The sequence below is a fragment of the Festucalex cinctus genome, chromosome 1, assembly GCF_051991245.1.
Source record: "Festucalex cinctus isolate MCC-2025b chromosome 1, RoL_Fcin_1.0, whole genome shotgun sequence".
Taxonomy (NCBI): Eukaryota; Metazoa; Chordata; class Actinopteri; order Syngnathiformes; family Syngnathidae; genus Festucalex; species Festucalex cinctus.
Genome location: NC_135411.1, coordinates 25,282,216 through 25,298,269, shown reverse-complemented (window position 1 = coordinate 25,298,269; position 16,054 = coordinate 25,282,216). Strand labels below are relative to the sequence as shown.

General features: G+C 43.2%; 2 protein-coding genes and 1 long non-coding RNA gene across 4 annotated transcripts; 1 reads left to right on the top strand and 2 right to left on the bottom strand.

Moving 5' to 3' along the window:
• Window positions 1-166: 166 nt before the first annotated feature.
• On the bottom strand, window positions 167-3,934 carry LOC144021338 (kelch-like protein 10). Its single transcript, XM_077525562.1, has 5 exons — window positions 3,783-3,934; window positions 3,214-3,694; window positions 1,375-1,986; window positions 846-995; window positions 167-779 (listed from the first exon to the last, which is right to left on the bottom strand). Exons 1-5 carry the CDS (start codon window positions 3,932-3,934, stop codon window positions 420-422), a joined length of 1,755 nt encoding a protein of 584 aa, XP_077381688.1. The 3' UTR covers window positions 167-419.
• A 4,001-nt stretch (window positions 3,935-7,935) lies between these two features.
• On the bottom strand, window positions 7,936-13,506 carry LOC144021345 (kelch-like protein 10). Of its 2 annotated transcripts, none has more exons than XM_077525573.1 (5): window positions 12,629-13,506; window positions 10,786-11,269; window positions 9,270-9,881; window positions 9,043-9,192; window positions 7,936-8,595 (listed from the first exon to the last, which is right to left on the bottom strand). In XM_077525573.1, the coding sequence occupies exons 1-5, from the start codon at window positions 12,658-12,660 to the stop codon at window positions 8,239-8,241; spliced, it is 1,635 nt and encodes a 544-aa protein (XP_077381699.1). In that variant the 5' UTR covers window positions 12,661-13,506; the 3' UTR covers window positions 7,936-8,238. The 2 variants fall into 2 exon arrangements, with proteins under 2 accessions (XP_077381699.1, XP_077381708.1); XM_077525582.1 differs by lacking the exon at window positions 12,629-13,506 and adding an exon at window positions 11,501-11,694.
• Window positions 12,726-16,002, top strand: LOC144021370 (uncharacterized). The gene is made up of 3 exons (XR_013284113.1): window positions 12,726-12,959; window positions 13,663-13,906; window positions 14,007-16,002. It is a non-coding gene; the product is annotated as an uncharacterized LOC144021370 (long non-coding RNA).
• The last annotated feature ends 52 nt before the right edge of the window (window positions 16,003-16,054 follow it).

Below are 16,054 nucleotides of genomic sequence, written 5' to 3'. Positions count from 1 at the left end.
AACAAAAAAAATTCTTCTGGGTCACATAACTTGCGTCAAGTGTTAATACCAAACTGGATGAAATGTCCAAATTGCCCGTTGTCCTTGTTTGCCATCTTCTATTTGTGCACAAGATCGGAAATTGTAAAACCAGTCTTTCTCCGTTTTCTTCATTTTGGTTTTTGGAACGAATATTGAGAAAACAAGTTTTTTTTTTGCTTTTGTACATCCCGTTTTGTTTGGGAAAATGACTGAATGAATGATACACAGATTCTGATATTGTCCATTATCTGATAAAACTAGTATAAGGGAAAACATAAAAAGATTTTAAAAGACTGTGAAGCATATGAAAATAAATCAGAAAGCGAAGATGTTTTTCATTTTCTTTGCTTCTGGTTTCTATGAATCTGTATTCAGTGAGGTTGGCATCTCTACAAGATCTAGATGTCATCAATCATTTCCAAGTCATCGTCAAGGAAGAGCCTTTGTAAATTGTCCCGTATCACAGCGTATTGAGTCACGTTGTGATATCCGGTCATCACACAGCAAGTCAAGGCATTTCGTGAGATCCTCATTGCGCTGGCTGGAGACCATAGACCGGTGGTGAGGTCGTAGTACTCAACGTGGTTCGTGGTGGAGGTGCCGCTGTAACCACCAGCTACAAAGAGACGATCCTCCACCACTTCAATACCAAAGTTGCTTCGAGGACACTGCATGGAGGGCAACAAGATCCAATTGTTGGTTTGTGGATTGTAGGCCTCGACGCTAGCCAGGCGATCGTCACCATCATATCCCCCGACCTTCACAAAGGAAAGACAAGACTTTAAACACAATGGAGAAGCTAGGGTTTGTAAAACTACACTTACTGCATAAACGTGGTCAGCGTAGCCGATGACTCCGATGCCACTACGATGGCTGTTCATGGGGGCTATCACTGTCCATTCATTGGTCTCTGGGCTGTAATATTCTGCTGTTCGCAAGAACTCATTTCCGTTAAAACCTCCGCAAATGTATACCTGGAACCAAAGGGGGGATTACAGGTGAATTAAAGCAGGGTCTTTTTGAGTTCACAGATCTTTACAGGGGACCCCCCAAGAACCCCAAAATTCTATTTGTCATTTTTCTCCTCAGGCCAAAGCCACATCCAATATAAAATAGTGCTTTCACCCCTCTTGTGGCATCTTGGTGCCAAAGAAAGTGGCGGGCGGTCAACCTTAGTGCATTTTAGGTTTTGAAATTTCACCTGAAATATTCCCAACTCTTTTTAATAAGTGTATTAAAATACATTTGTTTTGAAATGATACGACATAGTTCTCAAATCATTTTACGGACACATGATCTCTGGCTTACTGATCCCAGTTTGAGAGCAAACAAACATTGCTAATCTCAGCCTACCCTGCCATTGAGTGTTGTGCAGCTGGCATTGCTCCTGTGTTCATGCATACTGGCGACAAAGCTCCACTGGTTGGTCTCAGGCGTGTAGCACTCCGCCGTCTTAAGTCGGATGCGTCCGTCGTAACCTCCAACTGCGTAGATGCAGCCCTTTAGTACTGCCACACTCACATAACATCGACGAGAGTGCATGGGTGCCACTTCCTGCCAGGTGCGTGTTCTGAGGTCAATGCGGCTGACGGTGTTGTAGTGTTCCCCTCCATCAAATCCTCCAATGCAGTAGATGGAGTCATTGAGAAAGACGGCGCCACAGTACGCTCGGGGCTGCTGCATGTGGTCCACCAGGTAATCCCAACAGTCAGCTTGTATATCGTACGCCTCGATAACGTGTGTTGGACTGGAGTCACTCCAACCACCGATCGCCAAAAGGATGGCAGAAGGTAGGCGAGGGCGGGCCATCCGGTTGCAGTACACAGACATGGAGTTGCCTTTCATATGACGTACAATTGTGAGAGCGAAACTAACCATACCCAGGCATTTTGCACTGCTCTGTACAAATTGATTAGACAGCACGTTGTTGATGATGAACTCCTCACTGGTCAGAGCTAGACGGACCTACAGGGTGGCAGGTAGAGAACGTGCGTCAACTCCGGCCATTTTTAGCCCACTGTCAATTTTTTTGGGGTGACATGTACAATAACATGAGTATGTAGTACTGATGTAATGAGACAGGGGCCTCATATACGAAGACTTGCGTGGCTTTCATAGTAAAATTCGGCATACGTCCATATCCGGAAAATGTCGCACGCACCAAAAAAAAATCCAGATGTACGAATCTGTGCGTACGTACAAATCCAAGCACATTCCTTTCATACATCTCAATCAATGCGGAAATGTTGGAGTACCAGACTCCTCGCTCTCCACATCCGCAAATATGCAAATTGGTATAAAAAGGGCTTGTGGTTGGGAATGATTACGACGATGCATGATAAAATAACCACATTATAAAGCATGAGGCACCAATGGGGAAAAACCCCCGATGTGAACTGGAGACGCTTGTAAACAAAGTAGAGGCCCGAAAAACTATGATTTTTGGCTGGTTGTCCTCAGAAGTCAATAACAACCGCCGTGACGAAAGTGCCTTCAGAGTATGTCGGCCAACGCCAATAGTGGCTGAATGCGGAAGGGGCATCAGATTGTGACCGCACAGGCTTTAAGTTAAATTTAATAAAATAATATAAGACAACCTTCCGCCGCTGTCGATACCAGATGAATGGTGTGTTTGAGGAGCATCGATCTGTTTGTGATCGTGGAAGTTTAAACTTGGAAGACGCGCACAACCCCCGTTCCCCGTGCGCCCCGCAGTGACATTTCTTGGCATGTCCACCGCCGATAGAGGGCATGTTGAATGCGCTTGTTTAAGGGGCATCAGTTTGTCATTGATCAATTAGTGAGTGGAAAACCTGCGCGCGCACCCACACAACCCAGCCACCCCTCCACCTCCATGCAACCGAGGAGCATGTCGTTCGCCTTACCTACAACACCCCCGTGTCCCCACTACAATTACGTCTTTGGCGCATGCATGCCAAAATCCACCGCCCCGCCTCCCCTCCCGTGGGTGTAAAATTATATCTAAATATATTACATAAATATATTTATACAGCGCAACTGCCCAGCATCACCTCTACAACTTGCCAAGGAGTTGCCGTGAAGTACCACACATTCCCATGCTCATTTCACTCTTGATACATCTGAACACGAGAGTGGAAAGGTGCTAATGCTATATTTTTTGTGCGTACGCACCTTTCGTACATGAGGCCCCAGATGTGGATATTGGCTTACTTTGGCCAGGAGCACCGGCATGTTTTTGCCTCGCTCCTCAGGAGCATGTACGATCCAGTGAAGGATGGCCTCGTAAACTGCATTCTCCTTCACCATCAGGTCATCTCTGTCCAGGAGGTTGCAGAAGTCCTGCATGGAGAGTTGCCCCAACTCGTATGACCTCGCAACGGCCTCAAAGCGGTACAGGATGTACTGGTAGGCATTGAGCTGCAGTTCCGGGGCGTGGCAGTTCTTGGTGAACTGCCAGATGCCGATGCAGTTCTCTGGGCACAGCTGCTCTGTTAGAAATGCACAGCAGGTTGGAATGATGCCTTTTATATTGAACTTATTGGCTGCTATCAACACGTCCTTGACGTTCTCCTCTGACACAGACAATGAGCCAGTGTATGCAAAGTCAATGAGAAGTTGCATTAAGGGTGGTGTCAGACCCTGTATGACAAAGACCTTCTGGTCTGGAGTTGACCAATGCTGGAAAAGTTCTCTAAATATCAGAAACAGAGGTTATATTCAACATGGTTTCAATTTTGGGGACTCATTGAATTTCTTTCTCTGACTGTAGGTCAACTCACAAAAAGTACCAGCTGATGTTGCAAAGGATTATCTTGTGGATGTGAAACTCAACTTTGTCAACTATGAGGACAGCATCGATTAGTTCTTTTGTCAGACGCAGTTCATTATACACAGAGCCAGACTTGTACAAATATGCAGCATTGCTACTCATCTTGAATGTGTTGCCATTTCTTATAACAACTTTGGCTTCTGCTCAGTTCCAGCAGGAGTCGAACAAGAACTGCCCCATAACATCATGGTGGCATTCTGTGTCTAAAGCCGCCGTCGACATCAGCAGTGACATCATCCACATTATTAAAGCGCCAGTACCTTAATTGTAAAGACTTTCTAAACCAAGACCGCAACAGGTCGGATTTCTACCGATGATGAGATGCAGAGTCATGAATATTAAAGTTCTCCAGGCAGATTTACTGATATCTAATATAACCAATTGCTAAAGGTGAATTTAGAATTCTGGTGGCAGCCACTTGTACAAAATCCTAAGTAGTTGACCTGGAGTGGGACAAGCAGGAGCTTTTCAACAGGTTATGTCTGCACACTGACAGACTTGGAAGACGTTGATAGAATCCGGTCCTTTGTGGTTGAAATAGCAGACCCCCACCAGTTGACAAGGGCTGACTTGCATGTTTATGTGTTGCCGAAGCTGACAGGGTGGCAGCAGAAGGGGAAGCTGGACCCGGTTTTCAAGTTTTCCACAGCAACAAGAGAGCTGCTTGATTCTGGAACTTGACTTGTAGGAACTTCTACGCAATTGATGTTGGGAAAATAAACAGAAGCAGATACTGATTAGCTTCGAGATACCAAAGTTTTCAAAAGGTCTTGGCGAGGTTGAAACGAGGTGGTGAATCTGTTTGTTTCTTCCCATCAGAGTAGTTTGAGTTATTCTGGCTTTTGACAAAAGACTTCTGTGTTCTTCCCTTTGAAATGAATCGAAATGCCATTAATCAGTTCCATAGCAACCAGTACCTTAGGAAAAAAAGATATTGACAAATCTTAAGGAACTATTAAGTGAATTCCAATAGCAGGCAAGGAAATCATGAGATTTTAACTATTTAAAAACTGAGGAAGGAGCTTTTGCCTCTCAACAATTCATATCCTGATTCATCATCAGCCAACGTTTGGCTGATTTATTTTTGATAACCCTATACAGTCACCTTTTTGACTGGCTCAAGTTTGCAATGGGAAATGTGATTTAAAATAATTATATCCATGAAAGGGAAAGTCAACCTTAAACATTTCTTGACAATAATGTTATTTGTGACCTCACTAGTATAAACATGACATTCTGATTAATATTGCATATTTGTGAAATATGAGTTATGCTGCAAAATCCAGCCGTTTTTATCTTTCTCAGGGTGTGGCCATTTTGCCACTTGCTATCAAATGAAGATGCAATCACAGTTGCTCAGGGTGCAGGCAACAACCAATCACAGCTCACCTGTTTTTGAAGCTGAGCTGTGATTGGTTGTTACCTGAGCAACTGTGATGTCATTTTCATCCAACAGCAAGTGGCAAAATGGCCGCATTCTGATGTTGATTAAAAAAAAAAATGCTGGATTTCGCTTCTCTCATATTCCACTAACGCTGTTAAGTGTCGACTCTAGTCGACAGCAAAAAATAGATCCCACAACACGCAGGCTCAGGAGGGAAAATACAATTTGTTGTTTATTACACGAATAAACACTACAAAAACACTTGCATACAAGCAAGAAATATTAGAGTAACAAAAAATCACTTGCAAAAGGCAAGGATAATACAATTAACAAAAAACGCTTGCAAAAAGGCAAGGAATGAGTAATGAACAAAAAGCTCTTGCAATAGCCAAGGAAATAGGAAAAACGAGAATAGCGACTAACCAAAGCAAATTACAACAGAAAGCAACGTGGATAACTTACACACCACAACAGGACTGAGAGCCGAACCATGACAAATGCATTAACCAAAGTACCGTTTCTATTTCGTTCCTCTCGACCGCCAGTAGGCGGCGCTTAAAAGCACGGAAATCCCCCACGCGCATGTGTCACTCGAGTTATAATCCCAAAAAAAGGGACATGTACACCATAGTTCCGGTTGACATCACAGGGCTCGACAGTGCAAGCATTTCACTCGCAAATGCGGGCGACTTTCAAGTGCGTGCTGGTGGAAAAATAATATCGCTCGCACAGCGCGAGTGCATTAATGCTCCCTCTGCACTGTGTTTAAAACGTACATTCGAATGTCGCCGTGTCCTCCGCTGGCTCTCCCGTAGCAACAAGAGCGCGCCGCTGTGCGCCGACTCAATCCAACAGTAATTGAGTGACATGACCCGCTGCAATGTGATTGGCTGGCTACTTCCTGATCGGCACAGTATACGTGTACACGTGCACCGCGCAGTCTACAATTTACATACAAACATATACAACATGACGTTTTTCCATCAGACTATATATTTTTTGTCCCCGGTTGTCTCCATGGGACACTTTCGAGACTGTTTAGAACCCTTTCGGCAGTGGTTCTGCAGCGCCGGTCGTCGGGAGACGAGGGGGGCCGTGTCGTCACCTGTCATCTGATTGACCGACAGCAACGCAGAGAGCAACGCCGTGGCAGACGCCCATTTCGTTGTTTGCGCGAGAGAAGCAAAGGCGCCCGCCGGTCTTCGCCAAAGTCATAAAAATACCGTACATACAATCATCCATAGTGGTCCATATTATATTGTAAATATGGTTCACTGTTGGCGTGACTAGCCACTCATGAAATGTTATGGCAGATCCGCACGCAATGGGAAATGCAAGCTTGGCTTGGAGAGTTCAAATGATCCATCCTTCCCGCCGCGCGGAAAAACAATGGAGGCGGTTGTGGTGTGGTAGCGAGCTGTGCAGGGCTCATGGAAAAGGGCAGCGAATTAAAAAAAAATAAAAAATGAAGCGGTCTATTGCTGATTATTTTCTAAAACAAAATGAGAATGAGGAGAGTGATGGTGGTAAAAGAGGGCCAGCGGAAGGTGCCAAATAAAAAAAAAACAGATGAAAAGGGCAGGGGAACATCAGGGGACTTTTACTGAGCTAAACAAAATAATGTTCACATGAGTTAAGTTATACGAAATTATTGACTTATTTTGATAGCCACTGCTGTTGCAGGCAAACCTCGTGTTCCAATGAAATATTTTGCAAATATATTGAGTTGTGTATGCCTCGCAGCACACACAATGCACAGGAGTGCATCCCAATTGTCCCAATTGAGGACAGTACAGTATGCGTACAGTATGCGTCTGGCACGTAAAAATTATCATAAAATGCCTCCCCGCCATTCTCTCTCTCTCTCTCTCTGATCAGCCAGAGAGCGCCATGCACCGTGCCATGCACTGCTGTCATGATCCTGGGATCAAGGTTGCGGCAGGTTAATACATGCTTTCCAAAAACGTTATTTGCGTCACGCAAACTCGGTGTGGCTATTTGCGCTGGCGTTAATGAATTAGACGCTGTACATCAATGAGTCTCATTTGCATTGAGGTGGGCAAATTTTGTGTCAAATGTATGCAAACTGTTTGGCCGCGCACTTAGTGACGGATTTCCCCATCTGCGCGTGTTTAGTGAATTAGGCGCTCCCGGATTGCTCCATTTTTACCGGTTAGCGCGGTGCAAAGGTGACGCAAACCTTTAGAGAATAGGCCCCTCAGTGTATCATCTTTTTTGACCCAGTTTTCACAAATTCAACCAACAGTTAGAAATGGTCCAATAGCTGATCTTGTGTTGAAATTCATCAACAAATTAGATATCAAGCAGAACTTAGCATTTTCCCCTTTGAAATAAGAGATGTTTTTTTTTTTAATATGTTTTTTCCCACAATGCACGTTCATCCAGGTTTTCTGTTGTTGGGCTAAATACACCAGTGAGCAGCAACATATAATTGCTTTCATTTTGTTTTCATGGGATATTACAGTAGTATTACCATCTTAATTACCGTACACAATTTTTCAAGGCATTAAGGTAAGAAAAGCACATCAGCTACAACTTGGAAGTGGTCTTTATTTTGCTGACATTTGAACCTGAAGCGTTCTTTTTTTTTTTTTTTTTTTTTTTTACATGGTCAATGCATTCTTGGCTCAAGCTCAAAACATGGCCGTGTGACTTACGATCGATGTTCTGCTCAAGGGTCATATTGTGGTGTGGTTTTGCCTTTCCATGCTATGTGCTTTTGATGCATCAGGAACTCCATCTTGTGTTTATCTACCATGCGGTTAGTTCGGTTTTGGTGTCTGTTCCATGCTCCTTGCAAGTGTTTTCATATTGTATTTGTGCTTGGCTCTTTGTCCCGTTCATTAAACAGCTGAAAGTGCACAGGTGACTGTGGCTTTCCTTCGTTTCTCACTTTACTGGAGTATTTAAAACACTCTGAAGTTGGGGCACTCGTAACTCAAGGCACCACGGTAGTGTATTGACTCCCTGGAACGTTTCTGCATAATATCCTTGGTCTGGCTTAGTCCGTCATCTCCATCATTTCATCTCCCAAGTTTAGCAAAGGTAGATCGTTCCTTAGCATAGCATATTGGGTTATGTTATGAAGTCCAGACATCACACAGCAAGTCAAACCGCTTCGAGAGACCCCCATGTCACTGGCCGGAGACCACAGACCGGTGGTAAGGTCGTAAAACTCCACCAGTTTGGTTGGGGAGACGCCGTTGTAACCCCCGGCAACAATGAGGCGATCCTCGACAACTTCGATGCCAAAGTTGCTCCTGGGGGATTCCATGGGAGGCAGCAAGATCCAGTTGTTGGTCAGGGGGTTGTAGGCCTCAGCACTGGAAAGACGGATGTCACCATCATAACCTCCAACCTTTAAGAGCACAATTAAGAGGGTGGATACATTTTCTTAACACCAAAGAACACCAAAGTCACCAATCAAGTGTTTTGTAGTTTTAGTGAACAGCAGCTACTTGCGCACCTCTTTGCAGTTCTTTGTTGTTGATTTTGTATGTCACTTTATAGGTACCAAAGCCCTGGCTAATAGAAATGTCATAATTGATGTCAAGGAGGTCTGCTGACGACATCTTGGCTGAGATGCTAGCATCAATTTGTCTGTCAGGGAGGAGCTAAATTTAGGCTGGGCTGTTGGGGTGTCGTGTATTGTGAGATGAATTTGACATTATGTTTAAGTGTTGTGTGCTCATAGTCTGTCCTTACACTTTTGTAAACATTTTTAAGGGAGTGTTTATTATTAGCATCTTACTAGCATCTTTTGCTATTCACGGCAGGGTTTACTGTATCATACTATACTACTTACTGCATAAACATGGTCAGCAAAGCCAATGACTCCGGTGCCGCTGCGACGGCTGCTCATGGGGGGCATCACTGTCCATTCATCGGTCTCTGGACTGTAATATTCTGCTGTTTGTAAGAACTCATTTCCATTAAAACCGCCACAAATGTAAACCTGGAACCACATGAAGGTGACTAGCCGATTAAAGCAAGGTCAGCAAAATACCAATGTATCTTCCTGACCTCAGCTACCTTGTCGTTGAGGGTAGTGCAGCTAGCGTCACTCCTCAGTTCGTGCATACTGGCGATAAGAGTCCACTGATTGGTCTCGGGAGTGTAGCACTCCGCTGACTTTAGTCTCACACGTCCGTCGTGGCCTCCGATTGCATAGATGCACCCATTAAGCACTGTGACGCTCACATAGCATCGGCGGAAGTGCATGGGCGCCACTTCCTGCCAGGTGCGTGTTTTCAGGTCAAAGCGGCTGACTGTGCTGTAGTGTTCCGCCCCATCAAAGCCTCCCAGACAGTAGATGGAGTCATTGAGAAAAACAGCACCGCAGTACGAACGGGGTTGATCCATGTCATCTACTAGATAGCCCCAGCAGTTGGTGTGCACGTCATACGCCTCAATGCGATGTGCAGCATTTCGGCCGTTGCGACCGCCGATGGCCATCAGGATGGTGGAAGGCAGGCGAGGACGGGCGACCAGGTTACAGAATCCAGACACGGAGTTGGCGGTCATGAGACCTATAATTTTGCTAGCGAAAGCCACCATCTCTAGGCATTCGTTGCTGTTCTGCACCAGCTGATTGGTCAGCACATTGATGGTGATGAACTCCTGACTGGTTAGAGCCAGACGCACCTATAAGTGGTAAGAAGACACTCAAATGTCATTCATCTGAGAATTTAGGGCAGTCTTCACCGAACTATTATGTTGTTTTTTGTTTTTGAAAGTTGTGGAAGGAATGTGAAAGTTTGGCTTATGTTTAGTCAAGACCACATAATCTGAGACCATAACACTGAGGGATGAAACCAAACCGACCAAGATTTTCAGGGGTTGAGACCAACCTGAGACTAAAAACTATAGCTGAGACAAAGTGAAGATCAAGATATTGAGGGCTCAAGAACAAGTAGAAACAAACACCAAAGCAGGGCAAGAAGTCAAGACCAAAACATTTTGGGGTTGCAATTGAATGAAACCAAGATAATAGTTGGTTGAGGGAAAAAAAAATGAAAACTAAGACGTTAAAGAGTTGAGAATGCGGAGACTTGACTAAAAACAAAGCAGGTAGATACAAATTTGGACCAGGATTTTGCATAGCTTGAGACCGAGCTGGAACTAAGACCAAAGTAGGTTGAAAGTAGTCAAAATGAAGACTTTAAGGGGTTGAGTTTGAGACGGGACTAAGACCAAATTCAAATTGATATCAAGTTGAGAACAGAACCAGGTTAAGGATCATAGAATCTACAAAATATATCGATTTTCAATTACATCCATAAATATATGCAGTTGCCTTGCTGTATCTGGAATTTTAGTGTTGACTAGGATCTTGACTGGTCCCCTATGTCTGAGTCCACAACAAGACCAAATTAAAACGTGATTGAGTTGACACCATGCTCTATGACCAAGACCAACCTCATGTACTTACAACCCTAGTAAAGACCCGGTCTTCTTGTTTATTGCAGCCCTCATACCATAACAAATAAATTATTCAGAATATTAAAACCACACCGCATGTTCCCAACATGTCAAGGGGTTGACTTACTTTTGCAAGGAGCAGAGCCACATTCTCTCCTCGTTCTCGTGGGGCATGTGCAATCCAGTGGAGTATGGCCTCGTAAACAGTGTTCTCCTTTTTTACAATCAGGTCATCCCGGTCCAGGATGTCACAGAAGTCCGTGATTGAGAGTTGCCACAATTCATCCGACGTGGCAACTTCCTCAAAGTGGTATAGGATGTACTGGTGGGCACTGTCCTCCAGCTCCGGAGCATAGCAGTTCTTTGTGAACTGCCAGATGCCAATGCAGTTCTCTGGGCAGAGCCTCTCTATTAGAAATGTGCAGCAGGTTTGAACAATGCCAATAACGTTGAATTTATCGGCCGCTACCAACAAATCCTGTACATTGTCCTCTGTCACAGATACGGAATTGGTGTACGCAAAGTCAATGAATAACTGCATTAACGGAGCAGTCAGACCATGTATGGTGTAGACCCTCTGGTCTGGGGAGGACCAACGTAGAAAGAGGGCTCTGAAAAGGAGAGACAGGATATTTTTGACATTTTCTTCCAGGGTAAATAGCAGAGGTGGGAGGAAGTCTCAAGTTAGTTCGGCAAAAATACATATTTTCAAACAGGCAGGGCTTGTCAAGTTTTTTGCCAAGCAAGCTTAATATGGGTAACTTCAGTTTGAGCCAAGTCAAGTCATGTGACTTGAGTCCCACACTTCTGCTAAATACTAATGTGACATTAGAGCAACTCACCCAAAGTACTGGCTGCAGTTGCACAAAATGATCTTATGAATGTGAAACTCGACTTTATCGACCGTAATGACGGCATCGCTCAGTTGTCTCGTTAGGCGTAATTGGTTGTACACGGAGCCAGACTTGTATGACAAATGTCCATCATAACTCATCTTGAATTTGTTGCCATGTCTTCAACACTTTCGACTTCTGTCGAAGCCTCAGCGGGAGTCACGCAACGAAGCGTAGAAGGTTGTAGATGGGTGGGAGTCTGCTGCGATTACATCATGGTAGCATTCTATGTCAAAAGCCAGATTGACCATCTGCGGTGACATCATCCACATCATCAAGGCCTCCCAGCTTTACATTTAACTCAAACATCACCAAGTTCAACTATAAAATTCCAATAATATATTGAATACCATAATAACCACAGCAATTATTCAGTTGCACCCAAAATACATTATTCTTACCAAAAAATGATCTATGAGCGTGAGAATTTGGGTTGCCAGAGTTGCCACCTTAGCCATAGATGTAGGTAAGGACAGGGTCTAAAGACCTGGAGTTGGAATGACATGTTTAAGCCAACCAATGTGTAATATTTAGACTCTAAAACTAACCATCCATCCATCCATTTTCTTGACCGCTTATTCCTCACAAGGGTCGCGGGGAGTGCTGGCGCCTATCTCAGCTGGCTATGGGCAGTAGGCGGGGGACACCCTGGACTGGTTGCCAGCCAATCGCAGGGCACACAGAGACGAACAACCATCCACGCTCACAAGCACACCTAGGGACAATTCGGAGCACCCAATTAACCTGCCATGCATGTCTTTGGAATGTGGGAGGGGTACCTGGAGAAGACCCACGCAGGTACGGGGAGAACATGTAAAACTAACCAATTAATATTAAATTTCCAATACCATCTATACCTTGTCCTGTATCAGTCTTACTCAGACCTGTTAGTCCCACCAAAAAGTGAGTTAAAGGTACACTCAGTATTATACAGTGGCATCTAGTGGTGAAATAATAAATCATTCGGAAAAAAAAAACAATTGTTTGTGTTAGTAGTATGTAAAAAGATATGTTGTATCGCATAAACGTACTTTTTTAAAATATAACGGTTAGTCTAGAAATCGCAAATTATCTTACATGTCCGCGCCTCGCCTGCTAGTGTCTGCCATGTTTCGCCGCCATCTTTCTGCTACGGGTGCCGTCAAAGACAAATTTCACCGCTCCATTTCTTAACGCGTTTTTGGAACGCACTTCCGGTTTGTATGGCGACCGCATGTCCACGAAGAAGAAGAGTTTCCGGTCCCCGACGAGAGCATTATCAAGCATCACACTTACTTTGGGAATTTATTTTATTTCAGCGCGACAAAACAAGAGTTTATATTGTAGCCGCATTTGCCAGATGGAGAGAAATTAGGAAAAGACTAGGTTTGGGACGTGCCGGTGCCTTCGACTGCTTTCTACTTGACCTGTAAGTAAGAGTACATTTGTGTTTACGTTTTGAGAGCGAGAGAAAAAGTATACTCCGTACTAATTAATACGATGTTCGTACCTTTGTTTTACGATCACTGTATCTGTTGATTAGCAACTCCGCACCACTCGAACGATTTCGTTATGTAGCTACTTGCTTTGAAAAAAAAAAAAGATTCCCGCTGGCACGTTATATTTAGAGTAAATGCGCAAGTTATTGTGTAATGTAATGTAACTGTGATTTCGGAGGTATATTTGCCCATAACTTCAATAGAGAATCTAAAGCATACTGTATTAGTGGAGGAGTTGAAAATTATTTTCGTTGTGGTTGGTGAAAATAGGGTTCTCGAAATTAATTTTCGGCAGGGAATAACTTTCTGGACTTAAATGCTGGCTGTACCGTAAGCACTGCTAGAGTCTGAACTCTCTCACTCAAGTGTGTACTGGTCCATTGTGTAATTGGGTGCACAAGAATTTACAGGCTGCCACGTTTTCCACGGAAATTCGACAAGCAAGCAGCCTTTGCATATTCTATGCAGTATGCAGTCAAGTTACTTTTATCTAGCTAATACAATGTTTTGGGCCCAAAAACTAAAGATCTTACCTCTATTTTGGGGGCTTTGTTGGAAAGTTGGTGACATATAGTAGTATCATCAATTATTCTATTTTATTTTATAATTGTGTTTTTGTTTGTGTCACACTAGATCAACAGCCAAACTTGAGGGGTTCCAGAACCATATTCTGATGTATACAAGCATTCATGCACCGTTTAAATACATCACCGACCTGCAAGAAAAAAAAATATCAAGGGGAGAGTCAGCAGCCATATTGGAATGCCCCGAATGAGGACACTTGAATGGAGGACCCCAGAAGGCTTCGGTGTTGTACCACCAGTATCTCCACCTACCATATCTGAGCTGCAACAAACTGAAGTCAGCCGACGTCTTGGTATGTCATTTACATATGGACGGCATTGCACACTACATGAACTTTTTGTGTGAAGCAATACGGAATGGTCACATGTACAAGCACCACTTGTTTTACACAGGACCTGCTGACCAGGTGTCTGAAGCCATGGAGTGACTCCTCCCTCACTTTCCTCAGCAAGCCTTTGAAGAATATGATATCATCGTTGGTGGGAACATGCCCTCACTCCATAACATGTACTTGTGCAGTCAAGGAGCATGTCAAACTTAATAAAACCAGCAAACATTGAAGTGACTTCATTTTTACTGCAGTCTGTTCACACAATCAATGGACAAGCCTTCCTTAATTTTGCCCCAATAACATCATAGAGTAGGCGAAAAGTAGTGTTACAGATCATACTGTGTTCGGGAGAGTTTGAGGAATGTTGCAATGTTAATGGGGGGCAATGTCAGCACACACACACACACACACACACACAAAAAAAAAAAAAACATCATGGTATTGAGTTAATCAGATATTTTAGCTGTGTACAACACATACCTGCTCTGTAACACTACTTTTGGCCCAAACCTGTATGTCTATTTTCCATATTTTGAAATGCACAGCGTATTGGTAAAATTCTGGAACAACTGCAATTCATGTAGCTCATTATATTCTAACAGCATTTTTTTTTTTTTTTAGTTAATATGTTCATTTCATGTAGACTTTTATTTTACTTTATTTTATTCATTCATTTTCATGTACTGTACCTTACATTCATTGGCCAATGAAGAATTCCTTGTCATTGCAAGCATTTATAATAATTCTCCAGGCTTTTGATGTTTTACATTTCTGGTCATGTAAAATAGTGTTAGGTTAGGTGTCGAATGAACACTGCATGTTGACGCCAAAGGAAATAGTATTTTTTTAGTTATTCAAAATGTACAAATTAACACACAACAACAATATACAAGTTATACAAACTACAACAACAAGTGTCAGACATGGACTAATTATATGCCAGGTAAAAAACCTTTGTATTGTCCTCAAGGATCTGGGAAAGTGTCACTTATTTGCTACAAGTCCACCAAGGTGCTGCAGTCTGGGATCCAGGTACAGGAAATCATGGTGGTGCTGATGTGTCAGCAATGTGTCAAAAAGTATTTCTTGGTGTCAGTCTATCAGCTGGACTTGGATATCTTCATGTTCCTCCATGGTAATTTCCTGTACGAGTCTCTGCAAGAAGGTAACAATTGTATGTCAGATGAGGTACCAAACAATGAACTGAAAGTCACTGAGCCAATGAAGTACATTATTACATGAGCAAGACTATTTGTGAAAGCCATGTAAATTCCTGCACATCGAAGTACAAGGAAGCTGTTGTATCTTCAATCAAAACTAATTAAGTTGCTTAGTGATATTTATTAGGTAAAATTGTTCAACATGGTGACAAATCGATATCTGAGTAAAGGGTTTCAAATGTTTTTGTAAGCAGCACTTTTCTGAGTGGTTAGTAGCAACAAGACACGGGGGGGTTACGAGTCTGAGTTGCAGATGTGTCGTTCAGTTAACACCATTATTTTTGCACGATATACTAAACATATCAGCAAACGATGTAATCTAAATACCACATATTCCAAGCAAAGGTATGTTTTGAGCCATTCACATGCATGCTCGAATGGAATTATTTTTCCATGATGACATAATTGTACGTTACGAGGCACCGCGTTCTCTTCCTCGTCGTCTCTCTCGCCCCCTTTGAGATGGTCCACATGTCTATAAAACGTATAACATAACTGTGTGTTCTCTGTTGCATGGTTTAGTTACACTAACAAATATGAACATAGATAGCCATTATCATTAGCTGACGTACAGTATTTCCAAACAATGCCGACAAAAATATTAATTCTGAAATTAAATGACTAAATCACAATTATTAGGGATCTGTACAGTATGTCTAACAAATGCAATTCACTTACGTCATCACTCGAGGGAATACCAGAAGTTGTTTGCGTTCTGTTCCGGTGAAATTGGTGGTAGGCTGTTGAAGTAGGGTCTCTCTGGGACGCCGTAGTTCGTGTGCTTAAAATCATTGCATTATCTTGTTTGACCGATAGATGGCGGTCGTGAGCTACACACTGGGGCTTTAAGAATGTCAGAATTTGTGTTGTCACCCACTCACTAGAAACC

Coding starts and splice junctions, on each gene's coding strand:
- LOC144021338 (XM_077525562.1), bottom strand. CDS start 3,934: ATGAGTAGCAATGCTGCATATTTGTACAAGTCTGGCTCTGTGTATAAT. Junction 1,987..3,213: donor TGCCGGTGCTCCTGGCCAAA/GTAAGCCAATAT, acceptor GCCACCCTGTAG/GTCCGTCTAGCTCTGACCAG. Junction 996..1,374: donor GCACAACACTCAATGGCAGG/GTAGGCTGAGAT, acceptor CTTTGGTTCCAG/GTATACATTTGCGGAGGTTT.
- LOC144021345 (XM_077525582.1), bottom strand. CDS start 11,652: ATGAGTTATGATGGACATTTGTCATACAAGTCTGGCTCCGTGTACAAC. Junction 11,270..11,500: donor AACTGCAGCCAGTACTTTGG/GTGAGTTGCTCT, acceptor TCTCCTTTTCAG/AGCCCTCTTTCTACGTTGGT. Junction 8,596..9,042: donor TTGCTGACCATGTTTATGCA/GTAAGTAGTATA, acceptor GTGCTCTTAAAG/GTTGGAGGTTATGATGGTGA.